The 22,897-nt window shown below is 37.3% G+C and overlaps 1 protein-coding gene across 3 annotated transcripts; it reads left to right on the plus strand.

The window, feature by feature from the left end:
* The first annotated feature begins 54 nt into the window (after positions 1–54).
* Myl1 (myosin light chain 1) lies at positions 55–20,775 on the plus strand. Of its 3 annotated transcripts, none has more exons than XM_005070543.4 (7): positions 55–311; positions 11,250–11,277; positions 15,381–15,524; positions 17,861–18,034; positions 18,500–18,577; positions 19,935–19,977; positions 20,503–20,775. In XM_005070543.4, the coding sequence occupies exons 1-6, from the start codon at positions 192–194 to the stop codon at positions 19,961–19,963; spliced, it is 573 nt and encodes a 190-aa protein (XP_005070600.1). In that variant the 5' UTR covers positions 55–191; the 3' UTR covers positions 19,964–19,977; positions 20,503–20,775. The 3 variants fall into 3 exon arrangements, with proteins under 3 accessions (XP_005070600.1, XP_021083064.1, XP_005070601.2); XM_021227405.2 differs by lacking the exons at positions 55–311; positions 11,250–11,277 and adding exons at positions 10,061–10,285; positions 10,998–11,022 and having other exon boundaries at positions 19,935–20,003; XM_005070544.4 differs by lacking the exons at positions 55–311; positions 11,250–11,277 and adding exons at positions 10,061–10,285; positions 10,998–11,022.
* The last annotated feature ends 2,122 nt before the right edge of the window (positions 20,776–22,897 follow it).

A 22,897-nucleotide genomic window follows, 5' to 3' on the forward strand; every position in this document is an offset into this window, starting at 1 on the left:
TGTGTCTAGATTCTGTTAGGCACTAAGTGAAATATATATGCATGCCCTTATACCATTCAACACTCTGGGTCCAAACTCCAGACGCTGGGCTGCGGGTCAAGCAAGCCGCCTCTGCTCTTCCAAGTGTCACTTGGACAGGTTCTTCTAGAGGACATAGATCTTTCTTTTGTTAGCCCATCCTTTTAATCAAAATGGCACCAAAGAAAGACGTGAAGAAGCCTGCTGCTGCCGCTGCCCCAGCCCCAGCCCCGGCCCCGGCCCCCGCCCCAGCCAAACCTAAAGAAGAAAAAATCGACCTGTCTGCTATTAAGGTAACTAAACAGGTGAATCGTTTTGGTCACTGAAACATCTTTCAACACCAAGGAGCTCAAGGAATTTGAGTGAAGAGGTATATTTTTCATCGAAAGGAGTGGCATTACTCAGTAAACCAGTGTTTTAGAGGCCAGTAACCCTGCTTACTTAATAGTGTGGGCTGCAGCGTAAGATTCCAGTGACTGGGTACAAGGAAGATTTAGGCTGGCTCCTTTCTCATTGTTCAGTCTCAGCTGATTCTGTTTTCCATTTCCCCCTAAAGTGTCAAAGTGCAGTTTAGGGGGAAATACGCTCATCTAAAGGTTTTGCATTTACAAATATTTAAAGAGTGTGCTTTTAAAATCAAATCTCCGTGGAAATTGGATCCCTGACTCTCTAAAACTACATCATAAAAAAAGTTTTGGCCTCTGCTTATTTCCAGAAAGTTGAAGACAGCTGATAACCCAGTTGTCTTGGACCCATCTATTTGACAGCTGTTTCATTTCATCTGAAAAAAAATTTCTTTTTGCTATTCAGTTAATTTCCTCTTCAACTCTGCTTAATAAAATTTAATACGGCACTCGGTGAGATTTCAGTGCAGAAAATCAGGCACTCAAGTGCTTCAGTGACTATAACTATCATATATATATATGTACATATATATATATATAGCATTTGATTCAGAATTTCAGAGTTCCTTCTAAATGAAACTAATATATATTATGTGTTTATATATCCTGTCATTTTTGCAGCTGTTGGTGTGTTGAGATGTTTACACACTAATCTTGAACTAAGGAGAATGAGGTTGATTTTTGTGTGAATGTTTTTCTGTGAACCAAGTTTTCAGCTTCAGAAATGATTATGTGTCTTTGGAAAATAGCGAGTGAATGTCCCTGTTACCTCTCAGCGATGCACCGGATGCGCACCTTCTCCTCATTAACTGAGGTCAGATTGGTCCTTGTGAGGGGTTGAAAATCTTCAGCTAAGGAACCCAGCCTTATATGGAAAAGCCCAGAGTCAAAGTGCTTATGAGGTGACGGTTCCACCCAAGCCAAGGATTCTGTGTGTAGTATATCTGATGTTTCAAGCATAATGCTGCAGAAGAAAGCTATGATGCTGACTTGCACACAAATGTTCCATTAACTATCTTAATATAATCATGGAGCTTTAAAAAAATCCCTAAAATAAGATTGAATCAGATCTCACATGGATTTATATGAAATCAATATAGTCATAATTTTTATAACATTCCAGATAATAGGAAATGAAATTGTTCCAAAGGGGCAAGTGTGTTATCACAAATGTTTAATCTTCATCTGTACCTGAAGTTATATTTGAAAAAACTTGATCATAGGATGTAACATTATTAATGTAACATAGGAAAAATGCATGTTGGATCTTCTGAAAATGTTTTTTTTAATTTTGAGGACAAGATGCATATAGTTAATTTTTAAAAAATCATATTTTTCATCTTAGGCAATCATCATAGTTAATGTTTTTAATGCACACTGACTACAGCATGCAAGTGTGACTACAGCCACCACTGTCCTTCATGATTCTCTAGCGCTGTACTCTTTAATGGCATTAGAACTATAAGTCGATGTTGAAGCCATTATTTTTCACATTCCTTATGATTTATGAGACAACATCACCCCTGTTTCTGAGACAAGGATGACAAAACAAACAAACAAACAGAAAAACCAAATCCAAAACCAGAAGTGTCCCACTAATGAAAACTGGCTCTAATTTTTCTACCCAGAGAAGTCATGTATCAAAGAGTAAATGAATAAACTTCTGTTAACATACGTTTTTAATACAGAAATTAAGCCAATCACTTGTCCCAGCCAGCAGAACACTTCTCTGCATCGTGACACTGCTCTAGCCTCCCGTCCTTGTATTAAATTAGTGTTGTATGAGCAAGAGAAACCAAGAGCGTCCTCTGAGTTAGTTGTGTGAGTGCAACATACTCACTCCAGTGTCAGTTTTTCATTGAGGAACAAGAGACAAAATATACTTTGAGAAAGACAAATAAACAAACAGAAGTCCAATGAATCTTGAAGCAATAGAGGGGAATTAACCTTTTGTTTCCTTCAGAAGGACCATTCTCAATGGAAGGGGACAGTAAGGAAGAAAGTGAAGCCGTCTCGTTTGTGTAAAGGAATGTCAGTTCCTTCAGTGATTTTCCTTCATCTATCTGAAATCAGCACATATTTGGAAGTGTTTTAGCAAAGCCAGAGAATATGATGCAACTTGGGAGCTTTGTAAAATTTAATTTCATCCCAGTAGGTAGCACGACTAATTAGAAAGTATATTATAACATTTCCTATTATGATGCTTTTAATCACTTGATGTTTCTAGATTCATTTTCTCATGTAAGTTATAAACTTTTTTCAAGCAGAGAAAATGAACATATCTATATACATATTCATTAACTTTCTGAAAACTGCATAAAGAACCAAACTTAATTGGATTATAGGATTTATATCATAAATCCTGTAAGATTAGAAATCTAACTATCCTTTAAACTGTGGGTAATGTTGAAGTTTAATTATACAAAGGACACAACAATAATCAAATTCATTCATCATTACTTTTCCCAATGAAAACCATGGTCCATTGTAAAACACACCACATGTAATAACTACATACATACACAACTCACCATAAACTCTGAACAATCTTGGATATTTTTATTAGCTTGCTTTAATGTGCTATTCCAATTTGTTTTCCTGGTTTGTTAGCTATTTAGAATGCTTCTTCAGGTGTTCTGACAAAGCCTTTGAGTCTCAGAACAAATGCCTACCCAATGTTCTACACCCGTAAACATTTCTGTGAGTGAGGTTTTCGTAAAGTTTCACTGACATTTGAATATTAGTGTTACTGTTCTCAACTCTCTTTGCCTTAGAGAGCTGGTATTTCCAGTAACAAATCCCAAGCCTAGGATAACACTGCCCCCAGGGTCACATTTATAGGAATTAAAACACGCCATTATGATGGTGGATGCAAATGAAGCAATGAATATTAGATGTAACTAAGCAAAATGGTGAAAGTAAATGAGTAATGAGATAACCACGTGCCTGGATTTTAAGAGTGCTTCAATATGAAAGTGAACTTTTTTTATTTGCATGGTGCATGTTGGCTGGTAAGACAGGATTGCTGTGAGTAGAGACCTTCATTAAATTTCAAAAAGTGTTGCTTACCTTTTAATTTGCAATGTGTTCATACCATAATCTGGTAGATGCTGACTGGATACTGCAGGTAATGTTACAAAACTGGTAGTGGTAAAGAATGCATTGACAGAAACTCTACAAAAAAAACACCCATCTCCAAACAGTAACTGAGCACAGACTTGGAAAAACTTAAATGTTCCATTAACAAGTAAATTGGATGTCTGCCATTCCCACACATATATGTCTATTGTTGAATGGTCAGTGAAGATACATTGTATATTGCATATTGTGCACAAGGTTCAACATGTAGGTTTATTTGGGCTCAGACATGAGAACTTGCTTGGGGTCATCTGAATTTTCTCTCATTTTGAACAAGGTTGAAATAAACCAAATTCCATTCAAAGAATTTCTGGGAATGTTTGGAATCTAGCTCCATAAAAGATTGAAAATGATAAACCTCACTGTAATAATAGCACCCAACATATATTGTGAATTTATCCTGGGTTGTTTTCACATTTAGCTTTTTCAACATTGTGGAGACTGTCTTTATCCTCCTTTCCCAAGGAGGAAATGAGCCCACATGAGGCCCATCATGAAATAACTAGTTACGTGGTGAAGGTTAAGACTTAGCCAGCAGGGTAAATCCCCAGAAAGGCATGTGAAGCATCAGTTACCTCTGGTTTCTAAAGACTAAGCTGCTGTCTTCTTAGAACAGGACAGGGTCTGGATGGAGAGCCTGCTGTTCTGTGTTACACTGCACAGTCCTATGCAGCCAGGAGGGGGAGTGAGAGGCCCACTGCAGGGCGGCTCCTCCAAGACTTTGACCTTGGCAGTTCTAAGTGTTCTGGTTTTCCTTACACCTGTTGTTGGGAGTTACACATCCTACTTTACAGATAGAGGATGATATTTTAGGCACGTCAAAGGAGTCTTAATCACTTTGTCCCAACTCCCTGTAAAAACTAGAAACAGAAATGGACATAAAAATACTTCCATGTGCAATGAAATGTTGAATTTTAAGACATTTGTGCTTTTTGTCTTACTTAATAAACCCTCAGACATATCAAACCTAGTCTTTAAATCTACCTAATCTCCTGAGAAGAGACTTCTATTTTCTTGTAAATAAACAGACTAATTTAATTAGCATTCTTTAGATTAATAAAAAGAAATGGCAAATGTCACAGATATGATGTTTTTAAATACTAACCTTAATATCATTGGGGAAAAGCATGAGACAAATACATACAGCCAATCGCTAATTTTAAAAATAATGAGTGAAAACTATATCCTCAGAGGGGGAAAAAAAGCAAGAATTATTTGAGTCTATGAGTTGAGGTCAATAATGTCTTTCATCTTTTACGTGTCTATACTGTGAGAGAACAGAACAGGTGAAGAGGAGTGAAAAACCTTGAAGGGCATATTGTAACTCTCTCCATGGTGACATTTGAAAGTGTGTGTAACTGGGCAACGTCTTTGCAAAGTAAAAGCACAGCTTGCAAAGGAAGAGATGTGTTCACTGCTTTTCATTTAAAGATAATTAAATCTGTGTAAGACCAGGAGACCACCAAGTGACAGTGCCAAATTTAGCCCTTGACATTTCAGTACTGCAAATGAAGTCCCTGGCAAGTTGTCTTTAGAAGTCATTCCATAACTACATAGCATTAAGCACCGTCTGAGTCATGGAAATTGTGGAAAGGATTATATTTAGTCTGCTGAGGTTGTACTTTCTTCTCTCCGGACTGAAACGCTTCTGTATGAGAATAGGATGTCATATACTTCATTTCTTCACCAACATTTCCAGTTTGTTTTTTCACCCCAAAACAGAATCGTGATGGCAAAACCTACAATATCAAAGTATCAATGGCTTCAGAATGTACTTGTTAAATTATAAATTATGTGGGTGATAATTCCAATTGTGCTAGTCAGAAATTAGTAGTACTGACTTAAAGTTGGGACAGTGGCCACGGAGAGCTCCTAAGTCAGATGTTTTTCTTTTTGTCCTTGCAAATGAGCTGTTTCTAAAATACCAGGCACCCAAAAGTATATTATCTCCTGTTCATAAAAATTCAATCAACTTAATGTGCTGCTATGAAATTACATTTTCATAATTTTTTTCGGTTTTTTCTTTTGAGACAGGGTTTCTCTGTGTAGCTTTGGAGCCTGTCCTGGAACTTGCTTTATAGACCATGCTGGTCTAGAACTCACAGAGCTCCACCTGCCTCTGCCTCCAAAGCGCTGGGCGGGATTAAAGGTGTGCACCACCACAGCCCAGCCATAATTTTTTCTTTATTGCAATGATTACAACGTAATTATCAGTTGAGTTTTCAAATACCCTATCCTTTTCCATAAGTTGAGGTATGTCCTACTAACTAAAGGAAGGAAAATTCAAAACATAATAGACCTATCAGCAACCAGTGAAATCATGTGTTCAGGAAAAATAATCTAGAGATGTTATTTAAACCAAAGTTCACAGGTTTTGTCATGACAAGCAGGTAGAATAAGATCCGCATTCTAGTTCTCTGTGTATCACATCAAGGACTCTAGAAGAATAATAAGTATTTATTTATCACAGCTGTGCCAAATAGGAACTTCTATCCCAGACAAATGGGAAACACATAATTATAATTTCTTAGCATGTACAATGTTTACATTATAAAACTCAAAAAGTGAGGGAACGAGAACACATTCTTTTAATTTTTAAGAAATTGCATACAAATTAAAATGTACAAAGGAAAAGTACAGATCACAATAAATTTTAAATTTATTTCTCAAATTCATTAACTATGAAAAAGCAGGAAAGAAATTCACTTAGGTCACTACTGGTTCCTACAGATCTTAACTGAGCTATTTGTAATTGCATGGGGTTTGTGCTTAGGTGACAGAATTCAGATGACCAGTCCAAGCCTGATGAACATAACCTTAAATGGTTAGACTCATTTCAGACCAATGAATTCAATGTAATCATCTAACAGCTCTTCTATCAGAGACCAGATTGGCACTATGTCCTCATTGCTCTAACTTCCCCTGTTTTTATAATATTTTCAGTAAGCATCCTAAATACATTTTGTTGGGCTCAGAATTATAAGAGAAATTTCTTTCCTTTGACTTTAAGTGACTTACTATAAAGCACAGCATTCTAAGGGTTTCAGATATTATTCCTAATGGCCTTTTATGGTAGATTTTAAGAACTGTGTAAGAGGAATTAGTTTAATTATTTTTTCTTAAAGGTTTATATATGTCTCCTCTAATCTCTCTGCCAGGCAAGAAGGCAGAGAATACCCACCCATGCTGTCTTGACTGAAAACTGACTCTGGTGACAGCGACTTCTTTTCTTAGCTCTAGTCACTGGCACCTGTTCACCCCCTGAAATAGGAAGATCTCTGATCGTCGTAGTCCATACTCCTTCCTAGGACATTCTCCTTAGTATTCAATGCCATGCATTTCCCACATTGTCTTTAGAGTTCTTATTTGGAGATACTAAAATTTAACATATATCGATTCTGTATGTTGTTTAACCACATTGTAACACTTTTTCCTTTAAAGAAATTCCTTCTAGATGCCAGAAAATTTATCTTTCTTCAGTGAACCAAACTTCATGGTTGCTATCTGAGAGACTATTCTCAAGTGAAAAAGTCTGTAACCACTGCAGTAAAAATTCTTCTTTGTAGCAGGTGTCTTACAGACTACTAGTTACTTAAGCTCAACACCAAATATGAATGGATGAGTTATAACAATGTGAAATGTAGCCTTTTACTAACCAAGTGAGGTACAGACATAGGATAAAATAATAACGATGCCTTTAAAAAGAAATTGAAGATTGGTAAATTAGGAGTCTGGACCATACGCATACATATAAAGTCTACAGGAAAACGCTAGAAATACAAATATTAAAGACTTTTTAAATGAGCATGCCTACTATGTTCTGGGCAGTTTGGATGCTTAAGATGCAGATAATATACACAATTTCTCTGGATTGTAAACTTTTCAAAAGAACAGATAAGTTTCTGTCCTCTGGGGATATAATACTCTAGAGGAAAATCTTATGTTTGAGAGAGGAACTTGGGCCTACGGCCATACCACCCTGAATGCACTGTGGAGTTTAGTGTATCAACAGTCTAATGACTTTAATTGAATGAAAATTTATCAAGTATCTAATAGGGGAGAAGTACCTGATAGAGCTATGATAGACAAGGCCCTAAGTATGAGACATCTCTAGACAGAGATGCTGTGTTAAAACACATCCATCCAGGTCTACATCAGAAACAAACTGGGGGCCTTCAGCATTGGCCTGGGCTTCCCAGCAGATTAAGCAAGAAGGCAGACTAGCTCGCAGTGGGAAAAAGGAGCCAGGTGCACCACAGGGAAGGATGCAGTCTTTGAAGAAGACAAGTTATTATGAAGGCTAAAATCATGTTTAATATGAAAAGAGGAGAAAACAGTGGGTTGCATGCCAGACAGAAAAGATTTAAACCCAACCTTTGGAACACACCAGATGATGAGCTCTCAAACTGAGGCCCAAACTAAATGGTTGTGTGACCAGATCAAGCATTTGCTCAAACAGCTGATGGTTTTCCTACTGTAACAAGGAGGAGAGCAAGAGCGAGTGTGTGGTTCTAAGAGTGGACAGAAGAAGTGCATTTCTCATAGTTATAGTTTATTCTTTCTTGCATCAATTGATATGTTTCAGTTTATATTTTGAGTTTCAGTGGGTGAAAAATCTAAACTTTTTGTGGAGATGATAAAGATATGGAGAAAAACTAGGATGGAATAATTCAATAGTTTCTTACTATTCTAAAGCTTCTATTTTAATAGTAACACAAATGTTTATATGATATCTAGGTGGTCACGAATTGCTTATTCACAGCATAAATTCAAGTGTTGTGCTGACTTTCCGCTTACCCACAGTTTTTATACAAGTTGATCATGTTTCACATGCAAGGGCACACTTTTCCACCTAAAAAAAAGTGAAAGATGAAAATAGTCATTATGAATACTTCAATGTAATATTTATAGTTACTAGCTTCACTAAAGGTATAATACTAGTTCTCAATAATAATAATAATAACTAGAAAATTCAAATTTAATAGAACAAATACAAAAATACAATTACAAAACTGAGAAAGAGAATAAAAAGTATGTTCTATAATGACTCTAACTTAGACACAAAAACTCATGAGATTCTAAATTATACAATTATTAAAAACTATAAATTTCCAATTTTCATACTCTCCATTTTAATTTTAATGGTTCAAAACATGTTTAATTTTTCTGTTAACTATTATTCCCAAATAACCTTTTAAAATATCAGTTTGTTTATAAAGGCATGTTTACCTAGGTACTACTAACTTAAAAATTATCATTCTTCAATTAGAGACTCAAGATCCTAACAAGATTTTTTTCACAACTTGTACACTTTGGGACAAAAGTGCTATATATTTTAAATATTTTGATTGGCATATGATAAATATTTTATTAGCATCTAATTAATATTTTAATTAGCATCTAATAATTATGCAGAACAAATAGTATCATTGAGATATTTTCATATAGTCACACAATTATGTATTTTGAAGAAGAGGCATTTATTCAGCTGTTTATTTCTTCTGGAATAATAAGAGGGTAAGTTCAAAGTACCCATCTTCTCAGCAACACATGTCATGATTTTTATGGAGACTTTGCTTAAGGACAGTTGTAGACATCACAATTATCTCACACCTACCTCATTCCTTTGAGCTACTTGAATGTGTAGAGAACGAAAACCATTGTGTCTGAATTCCAGCAAACACTCTAGATTCATTGTTCCCACAAAGCCATTCCAGCTTCCACTATTTCCAGATAAGCTACTGTAAAAGCCCATTGCTGACCAATTTCCCTAAACACCTAGAAAATGTCGAGGTACTATTTTGTACTCCATGAGCCTTACTTTAGGTTATTTCATTCTCAGTCTGCAGACTGAGCCCCAAAGTGTTGGACAGGGCAGCTTGGTTTTAATAAGAACGTAGCAACAAAAGATAAAAATGAAACAAAATTGATGTGTCAGTTTTCTGGCTTGCTAAGAATTTTAGAAAATAAAAATACACAGTCAATCTCCATAATAGAGAAATCAGGAAAGGAGGGACACACCCCAACCTAATGTCAGGAGATGAAGAGAAAAGTTAGGAAGTGGAATCCCAAACCACTTCAGGCTTAGATCACTTCTCTGAGAATATTGCTTTCAAAAGCATAATCTTTGATGGAGATTTGGGTCCCTGACAAGAGAGTCATATGGGTGCATCCTAAGAAATACACAGAGCCTTTCCAAGTCCTCAGAACTTTACCATAAGGGATGGAGTTTTAGAGAGCATTCTTCCTATACCAGTTCCTATTTAAAACCTCAACCCAGTTTCACCCAAGAATCTCCAGACTTGCTGACTAGGCACTTGCAAGGTCCATAATTATCCAACAGAAGCCCAACCCCTAGAGGAATCTCAGGTTTTCCATGAGCAAAGAAACATCTTTAAGGAAGAGGCTGCAGAGAACATCTCCGAGGGGAAGACCATAAAAGTACTGACAGGCTTCAGTCTCGCTAGGGCTGTTCTCTTCTAGATCCTGGGTTCCTAAAAATAGCTCTAGGGCACATGTCCCTCTTTCTCTTTGCCCTAAGAAAGTTAAAGAACTCCTCCAGGAGGAGTGGCAACTGCCCTGTGAAATCTGATGCTAGATATGAGGTCAGTTTGACCAGAAATAAAAGGAAGTCACCGAGAAGGAAGGCTCCACTCAGGGACCGGAGCTGCCTTCAGCTTGCTCGTCAGCCACACTACTGTGTTGCAGCCCAGAACTCCATCATGGTGGGTCCTCCAAGAAAAAGATACAACATTTATAGATGGATACAGCTGGACAACCGGAGCTTACTGAGAAGACAGGAATAGAATGGAGGGGAGAACTTAGTACAGGGATATTGGAAACAAATACTGGTTTCAATGATCTATGGTGAAGATAGAAGAAATTAGTTCCAACTATTGCACCAGATGGGGGGAAAATGCCTCTTCCTCCCCTGCGCAGAACGTTGTGCTTTACCAGCTTTTGCTATTTCACGTAAGAGTCATCTAAATTTAGAAGGAAAAAAGTGCAACGATAGTGAAATAGTATTCTTGAAAATAGAATCCAATGATAACTAACAGCTAAGATTAAGCAAACTGTATCTGATTCTTCAGTTTCATATGTTAGCACCAAGGTGTGTTAATTAAATAGAAAGGCTTGGGGTGGTTTTTATATACCATTTTTTTGCAGTTTTAAATGTATGTCTAATCAGGCATAAGCTAAATATAGGTCACTATGGCATTCTAGGAAGTGTTCAACTTCACATTTTTAATATCTTTGCATCACTAAGATATTGAAAAAAGACTTCCTAATTATTTCTTGCAATAGATTTTATGCACATAGGTTCAAAATTGCCCTCACGCACCCTTCCTGTGGTTTCCTAATGGTTTCAGAGCAAAGAGCAATCTTTCTGTCAATGCATTTGAAAGTTCTTTCTTTCTCTCTCTCTTGCCACTGCAGTCCTTCAGTGCTGACCAGATTGCCGGTAAGTGATTTGAGCTTCTCTACTTGTCTCTAAAATGTCACTTAACTCCATAGCATGCTCCTTTGTGGCCAGACTGTTCGTGTCCACGCCATGCCTGAGCTCAGAAAACTGGGTTGACTCCTGCAGCTCATTTTGAAGAGCACTCGGGGAGTGAGCTGGACATACTTGTAAATCTGGACGCTCTTTTCTGGTTAAAATATATTTTATGATTAATTTCTTTCTAACAGATCGAGTTCTCTAAGGAGCAACAGGAGGGTAAGTTTAAAAGCTGTAGCCATTTGTATGTGCAGACTCCTAGGGATGGCAAGTGAGAAAACCAGCTCCCTTGGGATGAACTAAGTATTGCCTAATTATCCACACTGGTGCTTCTCCTCTAAATATAAATTGCTTTCAATCACTCTAAATAGAAACATGTATAACTGAAGCCCTTGCTCATAGTTAGTGATCAAATATCTAAGGAAATAAAAAATAGAATATAAATTCGTATAGCCACTGATTTCTAAATAAGATGAACTTGATACAATAGAAAAGATCACATATGATACACTCACAAAATGATATGTTTTAGAAAACTAATTCACTAATCAAAACCCTAGGGAGAGATTTGATAAGTCTGAAGTGTTCAATCTGAAAAATGAAACTGATTATAAAAGCTGCTCTGATGGTCAAACCTGCCTGGTTTCTGTGGAAACATGGAATTGTGGACTAGAAGGGAATTCACAGACACAGAAGGATTCTAGTCCAGCACTTCGTTAGGATCTGTGGGACAGACAACTGGAGAAATGATAGGCCTTTCTTCCTCAATGACCAAAGGAATAGTAATAGCAGCATAATCTTGTATGACTTCAAATGGACTAGACGGATTTTTCATGAACAGATGCTATTAGTAAGTCTCAAACTTTTTTTGAAGATTGAAGAGACCCCAGATAGCTTCCCTAAAACGTTTTTTCTCCTTTGTGTTTTGGATTCAATAGGGCCCAATTTCTCAAACAAGCTTGATTTTGGATTAGGAAGCATAGGGAGGAAGTTTTTATGGGGCAAAATCATCATAATATGTGAGTGAACTAAGGTAAATGCATTTGTAGAAAGGAGAGACAGAAACAGTTTAGTTATGTGATGGTATATGTTAGATGAATGCTCATAATGATGTTTAGTATATTACAATATATAAGATACAAATAATTATGGGTGATTAGTAACCTAAGGGCTCCTACATTGTTCAGTCTCTTTCAGGATCATGTTTGTTATGATGTTGTCTGGGTATCAATTTCAAACAAAAGATTATTTATTGTACTTAAAGCTCACTTGTATTAATATTGTAGATAATAGTCTCATATAAACAGTTTAGATGATTGGATGACATTTAACTCAAGATCATTTAAAGATATACTATGAGGGGTTGGTTTTCAAGGAAACGATGATTCTAATTTGTTTAAATATACTTTTAACTGGTGATGTAGCTACATCATTAACCCCTGCTTCTCAGGCCTCTGCAATTCCTGATCAACAACATCACCTTGGCTGCCAAACTATTGCTGGACCAAATGATGCAAGATTCAAAAACCCTTGCTGACACAAATGTGCCTAGTGTTGAGTGTGAGACCCATTACCCAATATTGAAAATGGGTTTTAGCCCCAAAATGGAGTAAACTTTGGCACATTGGCCCAGGTTTTTATTTTTTTTCTTTGTGTCAGAAAAAATGTAAACTAATTAAACTAAATGGGTATTCTGTGCTTTCAGACTAAATCAAGACCACTTGAATGTGTGTCCTTGCTTGATGAATGAAGAATGTTGCTCATGCATTCTACTTGGCTTAAAGGAAAGGGGAGAAAAGCATAGAAAATTAGAGCATTTTTGAAGGTTTAGGACTCATGCTGTCTGTTAGCATGGTCACCAACTACATAGGGCTACTTAAGCATTAATTAATTTTTAAATTATAAATGTTAAAGTCAGTAGTTTAAAGCTCATCGGCCACATTTAAGTCCTCAAAACAAACATTGTAGGGCAGGTGAAGAATAATTTTATCACCAGATATTTTGGAATATTTGTGTTTCTGGGCAAAGTGTCAGATGATACATTCTTAAAGGTCAAATAGGAAAAACTGCTAGGCCTTGCTTGTACTGCTGTCTGTGAAGACAACTCCACTCTGTTCTTAAGGTTCAGCAAAGACCAAAAACAAGACATAATCAAGGGACATGTGAGATTATAGTAAAATGTTGTTAATACAGCCAGTCAAGGAAGGAGGTCACCGATCTGTTCTGGAACCTTGAAGGGAGGAACTAAACCTTGGGTTAAAGTCCAGGATTAAAAGAATTAGCTTTCTGGCCTCTACCTTTAAGTTACCAAAAGATAATGTCAGAGCGATCCCATTACAGCCATAAAAGTCCTATTCCTACACCAGCTTCTGTGCCGAGTGACTCTGAGTCCTCAGAGCACTGTGCCTAGCTGCTGAAACTAGTAGTGAGAGGAGTCCAGTTCCACGTGACCTTTAGAAAGATTAAAAAATAGTATGTGACTCATGAAACCACAAGGCATGAGCACTGCCCCCCCCCAGATTGGGGAAGATTATGGTGAGATTGCACAGGATTTAAATAAGAATGGTAACATGGCCTATGACTAAATGTGTGTATAGCACTCAGTGTAATCTTATATTAAAAGGGTCTAGAATATCATAAGACAGGATATCAGGATATTGACAGACTAATCTTTCCAGACAGCATATTTTATTGGAGACCACTGGTAGCCTAAAAAAAAAAACTATTTCCAGTTCTGAGAGTTTATTCACCAATTGTTCCAGTGTCATTGGGATTAACTTCAGTAAATCACGATCAGTACTTACAGGTTTTCCAGAATTTGTCACTTAATTAAGTCTAGGTATTTCCTTTAAAATGTCTTTAAAGATTCCTAAATATATTTTAGCCCTCTTTCCAGTCTTTTCATTATATGTTTCAAAATTATTATAGTTATAATTGTGAAGATGAAGCAGTTCAATCAAAACAGAATTATAGGACAGAAAGTACCTGGCAGAGTGGTTGTGGTAAGAAAAGACAGAAGAGATACATACACTCTTTATACACACACAGCTGTGGGCATGACTAAAAACAGCTCAGTCTATCCATGCAAACAACCCAGTGTCAATAACATGTTAGAACTCTGTAGAGGGTTACATTGGAGAAAACTAGATGAAGGAGAAAATGCATTTTTCTACTTTATTTTCTTACAACTACATGGGAACCTGTAATTATTTCCATTAAATGTTAATTTTTAAAACATGTTCTTAAATTATAAACACATTTGGTCATATGGATTATTTGGGGACCAAAACAGAATTGTATTGAAGATAAAGTAACAATTGATCCAAAAATATTTCCCTTCTGAATCAATCATAGTAGGAGTCTCCTTGAGTGCGACATTCAGGTAGTTAAATGGCATTGTAAAACTTACAAGGCTGCCTCACACGTCTAACTTCCTAAATAATAATAATAATGGTGATAGTGATAATAATAATAATGAAGAAGAAGAAGAAGAAGAAGAAGAAGAAGAAGAAGAAGAAGAAGAAGAAGAAGAAGAAGAAGAAGAAGAAGAAGAAGAAATTTCTGGAGGAAACTAGTTGAGAAGACAACCTATAAAATTTGTGCCCCCAAAGATTTTTCTACAAACTTAAGAAGTTTGGGTTAAACTCACATACAATAACTCCAGCTGGAAATTTACTTTCTTTTTTAAATATTTTAAAATTAATTTTATCTAAATTAAAAACAGTCTTATTTTACATACTGATCCCAGGTCCCTCTCCCTCCCATCCTCCTATTACCACCATCAACTCCTCATCCCACCCCCTGTCCACTCCTCAGGGAGGGTGAGGCCTCCCAAGGGGATCATCAAAATCTGTCACATCATTTGGGGAAGGTCCTAGGCCCTTCTGCTGTATCTAGGCTGAAGAAATTTGCTTCTTAAAATTTTACTAACATTGCCAATTAATTGAAGGAGGATTTGGAGGCTCTCAAGCTTTCTCAAGGCATCAGAATATTTTAAGTGACTCTTGATTCCCACACAGATGAAAGAAATATGAATTGGTATCACTGGGAGCTCCAATATCCATAATTAAAAATTAATTCACACATTAGTAATAATGTGGCTTAAAACTAGAAATGCTGCTTTAGGACAGTTCTCCACAGAAATACCAAAAGGGTTTTCCCGTGCTAGTTTGATAGATGGTGATAATTTGAGTGGTTGGAAGAAATTATAAAACAGAGAAGAGTTTGAATTGAATCCTTGAAGGGCCTGGGGTTAATTAGAAGGTTTCAGGAAATAAAAAGGCAGTACCCACCAGGGCCTGAATGTCTTGTGTTTCTTGCAGAATTCAAGGAGGCATTTCTCCTGTTTGACAGAACAGGGGAATGCAAGATCACCTTAAGTCAAGTGGGTGACGTCCTCCGGGCTCTGGGCACAAATCCCACCAATGCAGAGGTCAAGAAGGTTCTTGGGAACCCTAGCAATGAAGGTAGGTTCCTCAAAGATCAGTGGAAATTGGGGAGGGGCTCCCACACAGTAGACTCAGTTTACTCCTAATGGTGACTGGCATGCCTCTCATCACTGGGAAGCCTCAGCATTTTTTAATTAAAAAGAAAACTGAGCTAACTTTCATTGGGGACCAGTAAGTGTGATAAAACATTGCACTAGAGGAGAGAAATGGTATGGAATGATGAGACTGGTGTGCTCAGCATCCTAGCTAAGTCCATGGCTAAGTCCAAAGCTATACTCCCTTTGTATAAAGCCATGAATAATCATAATGTCACCCTTCTAGATAACACCTATGAAAATAGACAACCATGAAAATAAAGTTGAAGTTTTCTGAAGCCACTGAGACACACATGCTGACCTTAGTCAATCTCCTTTGGCTTTGCTTCAGTAACCACTTTAAAGGAACTCAACTATCTTAATAATATAGGTTGGGTTACATCTTAATGACTGTTTTCTATTTCCAGTTTATATGTCTATCTATAGTTATATATTTGTGTTTTTACGTATATATAGATACATAGATATAGATCTTGAAAATCTTACAAGAAAACCTGCATTTTGTCTTCCCAAGTAAGTCCTAGAACAAGAATCAGTGTGGTGCATAGGGGGAAATTACAGAACGTGCTCACTTCATGTGGAAATTCAGTCATTAGTTTGGAACAAGAAAATTTTAATCCAGTGGCTCATGGCAAAGTATAACAACCAATTGGAAATTACGACTCTAAACAGAAAAGACAAGACACAAAACAGAAGGTTTCTCAAGTAGAAATTTGGGCTGTTTGTCTTTGCCTTACCAGGATGGATGGGGGAATGGGGGCCAGCAAGTGATCCTGTACTTCTCCTGATGACTAAGAATGTTCTGGTGGTTTTCACTTGAGAGAGAGAGAGAGAGAGAGAGAGAGAGAGAGAGAGAGAGAGAGAGAGAGAGAGAGAGAGAGAGAGAGAGAGAGAGAGAGAGAGAGAGAGAGAGACCAGATTTAAAAGTTATCTTTACATAAGTTGACCTATCTTCTCAGAAGACATGGCTGATGAAACCATGCAGAAAGCTGGGTAGAGTGGGTAGGAGTGTGAGAAAGCAGTTTTAGCCTTATTTTCACACGACAATGTCTCACTTGAAACATCACTCTTTAACGGAATTATTAGGTAAGTGCTTATTCATTCTAACATTACCCAGGGTATTAGATTTTTCTTCTGTGAAAGAGGAGGGAAATTTTTATTTGGGGAGTATATAATGCCATCTATTCATGCATGCACGCAAACACACACACAGTTTATTTTACACTTTTTGTGAATAAATTTATCTCGTCAGATATTCTGAAGAAAATCCTAGCATCTATGGCTTGGAAGTAGAAAGGAGTTGGGATGTCACCCAGTATTTGACGGTTTCTCTTTCCTTGTGAGCCTCTTTCTAAAATTCCTACAAATTCAAAAAATTGAAAACTCTACAAAAGCTGAGGAATAGTGCCATACGTAGTTAAAATCCAGTGACGTTTTACTGTGTTTATATCATTGTGGAAATTTTTATATTGTTTCCCTGGTACTTGTGGAATACAGTAAATCATAGTACTAGAAAAATATATTAAGCAATCAATTTGTTCCAAGCATTTTAACATGCTTTTCATGCATTGAGTTCATTAAATCTCACATCACTGTACAGTACTTCTGTTTCAAAAACTGCAAAGAGATTAGAAGAGTTGATCCAAGGGGCTAACGAGAGGACTCAGCAGCTGAAGGCGTTTACCACTCTCTCAGAGGAAATGGGTTAGGTCCCCAGAACCCACATCAGGTGGCACAGCCAGTAACCTTAGTTTTGAGGGATCTAAAACCCCATTTGCCTTCTGCAGACACCAGCAAATGTGAGGCACACCTACATACGTTTGGGCTCACAGGCATACATGGAAAATAAAGAGAGAAAAGTAAGCCACATTTGGGGGAAAGTGCTATAATCTCAGCACTTTCAAAGTGTGGAAATTGGAGGCTTGAGAGGCCAATGTCATTCACAGTTCCATGGCCAGTTGGAGGCCACACAGGAATGAGTAAGATCCTATCTTTAAAAAGTAACAATGAATAAAAATAAAGTGGTTAGCAACGTTGCTTACTGTTGCATTGTTGTGTTGAGCAAAGGATAGCAAAGCTTAGCACTGGGACTGCAGGGCTCATGCTATTGTCTGTTACCATACTTTTAGCCAGGTTAGTAGTTTATCAACTGGAGCTTAAGTTTCGTGAAGATTTTTATGAACATTCATATATGGTTTGTAACTCAGGAGTGGTATCTTATGGTGACCACTAATGCTACAAACTACAATTTTCTTCCAGAGATGAATGCTAAGAAAATTGAGTTTGAGCAGTTTCTTCCCATGATGCAAGCCATCTCCAACAACAAGGACCAGGGAAGCTATGAAGATTTTGTTGAGGGGCTGCGTGTCTTTGACAAGGAGGGCAATGGCACCGTCATGGGTGCTGAACTCCGCCACGTCCTTGCCACTCTGGGTAAGGGTATACATTTCATTAGACTTAATAGGAGAGAGTGCACACAGGGAAGAACATGGCAGGCAAGTCATGCCAAAATCAAAATAGTCAGGGGAAAGACTACCAGGAAAAAAAATGAAAAAGAACAGTCAAAAGTCTGTGACTCCTCCCATTGGCCACTGTGACAGCTGAGTCTGTTTGGGGTGGGGGAGCGTGAAGTAATAACACAATGGAAATGAGTAAGTAAAACATTGTGCTTCCCACAGGTTATAGATGGGGCATAAGGGATAATGACTATTTCATCCATTCATCCAAAACCAGGTTAACAGAAGCCCTCCTAAATGCCAGGGAAATAAGAAGGGGCAAGGATTCATCTTCCAAGTGTTCAATCATAATTTCAAAAGCCCATGCCTGATGGCTGATTATGGGGATTTGAAATTTTTCTGTGATCTCATTTCTAATGCAGAGAGAGTTTTGTTTCACCAGGTGAGAAGATGAAGGAGGAAGAGGTAGAAGCCTTGATGGCGGGTCAGGAAGACTCCAACGGCTGCATCAACTATGAAGGTACAGCCAGCCTGCGCCTTCACTCATACCTGACTGAAGATAGATAACTTTTCTTTTCTTTTTGGGGTGTGTGTCGGGGTTTCTAGACAGGAATTCTCTGTGTAGCCTTTGCTGTACTGGAACTTGATCTGTAGACCAGGCTGGCCTTGAACTCCAGAGATCCCCCTGCTTCTGCCTCCCGAGTGTAAGGATTAAAGGTGTCTGCTGCCACCACCCAGAGATAGATTCCTTTTCAACTTTAACTTATTCTCCCTTTCTTTATCGATGCATCTTATTTATTTTAAGTAAATAGCCTAATCCTGAGATATTTGTATGAGGAACCAAACAGATATGCCAGATTAATTCCAGTGCTTTTTGGATTCCCACGCAGTCTTACAGTTTAATCTGTTTCCTTATGTTTTCTCTTAGCCTTTCCACAATAACCCTGAAGAACAGACAGGGTTTAAATTAGAATTAAGTGTAACACAACACCAGAGTTGAGCAGATTTTGAAGTACTTAACTAGTAAAAAATTCGTGACAAGAAACCGGAGGCCAAAGAGATGTAGCTACCTATTGATGGTCAAAGCATTTACAACAAGGCTGCTACTCAAATTCAGTCCTCTTTCTTTAGCTAGTGGTCTTGTTTACATGAAAATCAGCTAACAACTTCATAGGGTGGTATGCATTTGTAGGTCTAAGAAGCAGAAGAAAGAGGGGCCTCCTGGCCTAGATAATAGAGTGAGCCCCTCCCTGAAAGAGGAGCCTCCTGGCCTCGATACTAGAGTGAGCCCCTCCAGGAAGGAGAGAGGAAGGAAAGAGGAAGGAAAGGGCTCTGCACACAGAGAGGGGTGGAGCAGGTAGGGGGTATAGAGAATACCACCTCATAACAACCAGTTGTTTATTTCCAGCTGTTTCACACAAAGGAAATGAAAGCAATATACACTCAAAGAAAATATTTAACATAAAGCTGTATATTATTTGAAATTTACAATATTGCCAATAAACTTTATCTTTCCAAAGACCAGCCGCATTTCAATAAATCTATGTTGATAGCTTTGATGAAAATACAAATTTACAATGGCCCAAATCTAGAAAAATGATAAGAAAAAAAATAAGCAAAAAAGAGGACAGGCAAGGAGAAAAGGAAAGAGAAGAGGAGAAAATAAAGGCATCTAGCCACACCAATTGACCTTTGTTATAAAGTAACTTTTATCCATAAACAATTCCTGTTTGGTTGTTGCTATAAATATATTATGTAGAACAACCTCTAATAATATCACTGAGACAGATAGTCATCTGGAGAATAAAGTCAAATCTCAAGTTCTTTGTAATTCAGTTTGACTTTTCTAACTCTTAACTGTGTATATTGTCCAACAGCTTTTGTCAAGCACATCATGTCTGTCTAAATGGAATTTTCAAGGTATACACCTACCCTCTCTTTAACATGTAAGGCTCGGTTGATGTTCTGTTTAAAGAAATAACAGCTTCTCTGCATTTATGCTATAGGTGTGATTAGTAGTGCCGCCTGATTGCAAGTTATTTATATTAACCAGAATATGCTGTCTTCTTCAGACAATAGATAACACACACATACATATATATATATATATATATATATATATGAGTGTACAAGCAAAACCCTATAAACCTGTCTTTTAAACTCTACTGCAATTAAACAGTAGAAATTTAACTAACCAGAGTTAACCAATTTAGCTGGCATGTAACACTACTGAAAACACTGTCCTAAGTTCTTTGAATAACATTAACTTTTAACCAATACTGGTGCAACAAACTACATTGTAATAGCTGAGATTCAAGTGTTGACAACTAGGTTCTTAAAGCAAGGATGTGGCTTGTTTTGAGAGTGTTGGCTCACCATTTCCTCCAGACTATTCCTTCCAAAGACATGCTATCAACATCTAACTTGCTTCTGTTTCCCCTACAGAACAGTATTTGGGAAGACTGGCCAGCATGTCAGCTCAAGAACACCCATGGCTAACTGTCCAAGAAGATCAAAGCAATCAGGACCATTCTAGACTGAAGGATTCCCTGAATTTCTATAAGCCTTGAGTTTTTCATAACATACAAATCAGGCATCTACTGTTCAAGGGGAGACAAATAAGATATTGATAATCTGAAGTCCAAGCACCACCTCTATCATTTCCTTGGGTCCACAACATTCTTAAACATTACATCAATAAACTTGGTCAGTCTGGAATTCAAGCTGTGTTGTGTCTTACTTTTTTGCTTTCTGAAAAATAGTTTTTAGGAATTCAATTCTTATGTTAAATTAAAAAATATTGATATATTATAAATTTATCTTTTAAAGTATCACTGCAGGGCCTGATAAGATGGCTTTGTGGGTAAAGGTATGTGTCACCAAGTTTAAAGACCTTCATTTTGTCCCTGCACTGCACGTAGTGGGAGAAGAGAGCAGATTTCCACACTTGTCCCCTGACTATCACATGTGTGCCTTGCCCCACTCCCCACACATACATACAAATAAAAATAATCAGATAAGTAAATAATAACTGCAAAAAGAATAATTAAAGTCATTGAAATCTACAAAGCAATAACAGATTGAATATTAAAGAGATATTATTTAAAAAGTTAATAGAGAACTAGGAAATTCAGATAGGAGCTGGGGCATCTTACAGACTAGATAGGCAATTTATGGTAGAACTGGGTCCTTCAAATTGATGGTAATCATGATTTATGGCTTCATCTATTTCCTTTGTAGTAACAGTCAGTCTGTTTCTCTCTGATGACTTCCAAAATAAAATCCAGTATGGTCTTTTAGCTGTTACAAAAACAAAGAAACAACAACAACAACAAAATAAAACCTCCCCAGGTCCCCAGGATGAAGGAATCACTGCTCAAGAGCTCCGAATTCTCTCTATTGCTATGCCTCTCCCTCTAAGACCTGTTCCGCTTTCTGGGCACCTGCCCATATCTCTGCTTAGCCCATTACTATACATCAAAGAAGCATAAAAATTGAATTAAAAATGTTTACAGAATAAGCTTTATCATATCACATATACTTTCCACAGCAGACCCCAGAAGGAGGAAGTGTTAGTGCTATGTAGTTGCCCCCACTTCCCCGAAAAGATAACCATAATAAAAAGGATTATAAATTCTCTCAGAAGTTCCTGCCTAGGCATACCTCTTGGCAGGGGATGTTGGCAACTTCAGGTCAACAAACTCCTTTGATTTATCAAAAGTCACTTGTATTCTAGTCACTAACCTGTGCTTTTGTGGCTAAGTTGGGACGCTGCAATCACATGTTTAAGGAAAGTGAACTATGACCTCATGACTTTTAATCCACGTTTACCTAAAACCAAGAATCGGAAATACCACAGAGGGCAATTCTCGAAGAATGGAAAGCTGTGTCTGCACTTTCCTCTGTGGGGGCCACACCAGTGCCGCTGACAATATGAAAAGTTCATAGTGAGATGGGTAATTGAATTTTAAGTGTATTTCATTTTAACTTATGTAAAATTTTAATTTAATGGTTATATGTGGCTCATGACTACCATATTGAACAATGGGGCTCTCAATACACATTTATCTTTCATTATTACATGAAACAGTTAAGATAGTTTTTTTTAAATTAAAAAGGTCCATATATATAAAATTGTCAATTTTTTAATTTAAAAAATGTTTTCAAACTTGGTGTGGTAGTGCAGGACTTTAATCCCAGCACTTGGGAGGCAAAGCAGACGGATCTCTGAGTTCAAGGCCAGCTTGGTCTACATAGTGAGTTCCAGGACCACCAGTGCTACACAGAGAAACCATCTCTCAAAAAAACAAAAACATAAAAAAATGCTTTCAAAAATACAAAGGCCACAGTGTAGAGAAAATGACGGCTACATGTAGTTTCATCATAAAGGGCTCATTTTTCTTTTACGATTTGTGGCTTCTTTTTTTTCCAGCCAGAAAAGCATGATGTCTTTGATTTATCATTTAACATAAATTGTTACTTTCAAGCCGTATGTACAATGCTTTCCTCTCAAGACTTTATGAAAGTGTTTTAACCCTCCCCACAGGGCAACTTCTGCACACTGTCATGGGACCTAACCTTATTAAATTACCATGTGAGAAGCGTCCATAACTCAAGTAGCAGCAGGTGCAGAAAGGAGTTGCAGGGAGACCAGGGATGTCATTTTTAACATCCCCTCCAGCTGGCGAAACAACAGGTGCCTAATTCCTCAGCCTGTAAAAATAACTTTAGAAAAAGCCTGTGCTGCATAAGCAAATATTTTCAAGTTTGTTTTTAAACCATCTTCAAGTTACCTTGCTCACAAAATGCATTGCACATTGACTTCTTTTTTGTCTCGAGA

The sequence above is a fragment of the Mesocricetus auratus genome, unplaced genomic scaffold (assembly GCF_017639785.1).
Source record: "Mesocricetus auratus isolate SY011 unplaced genomic scaffold, BCM_Maur_2.0 Super-Scaffold_100010, whole genome shotgun sequence".
NCBI lineage: Eukaryota > Metazoa > Chordata > Mammalia > Rodentia > Cricetidae > Mesocricetus > Mesocricetus auratus.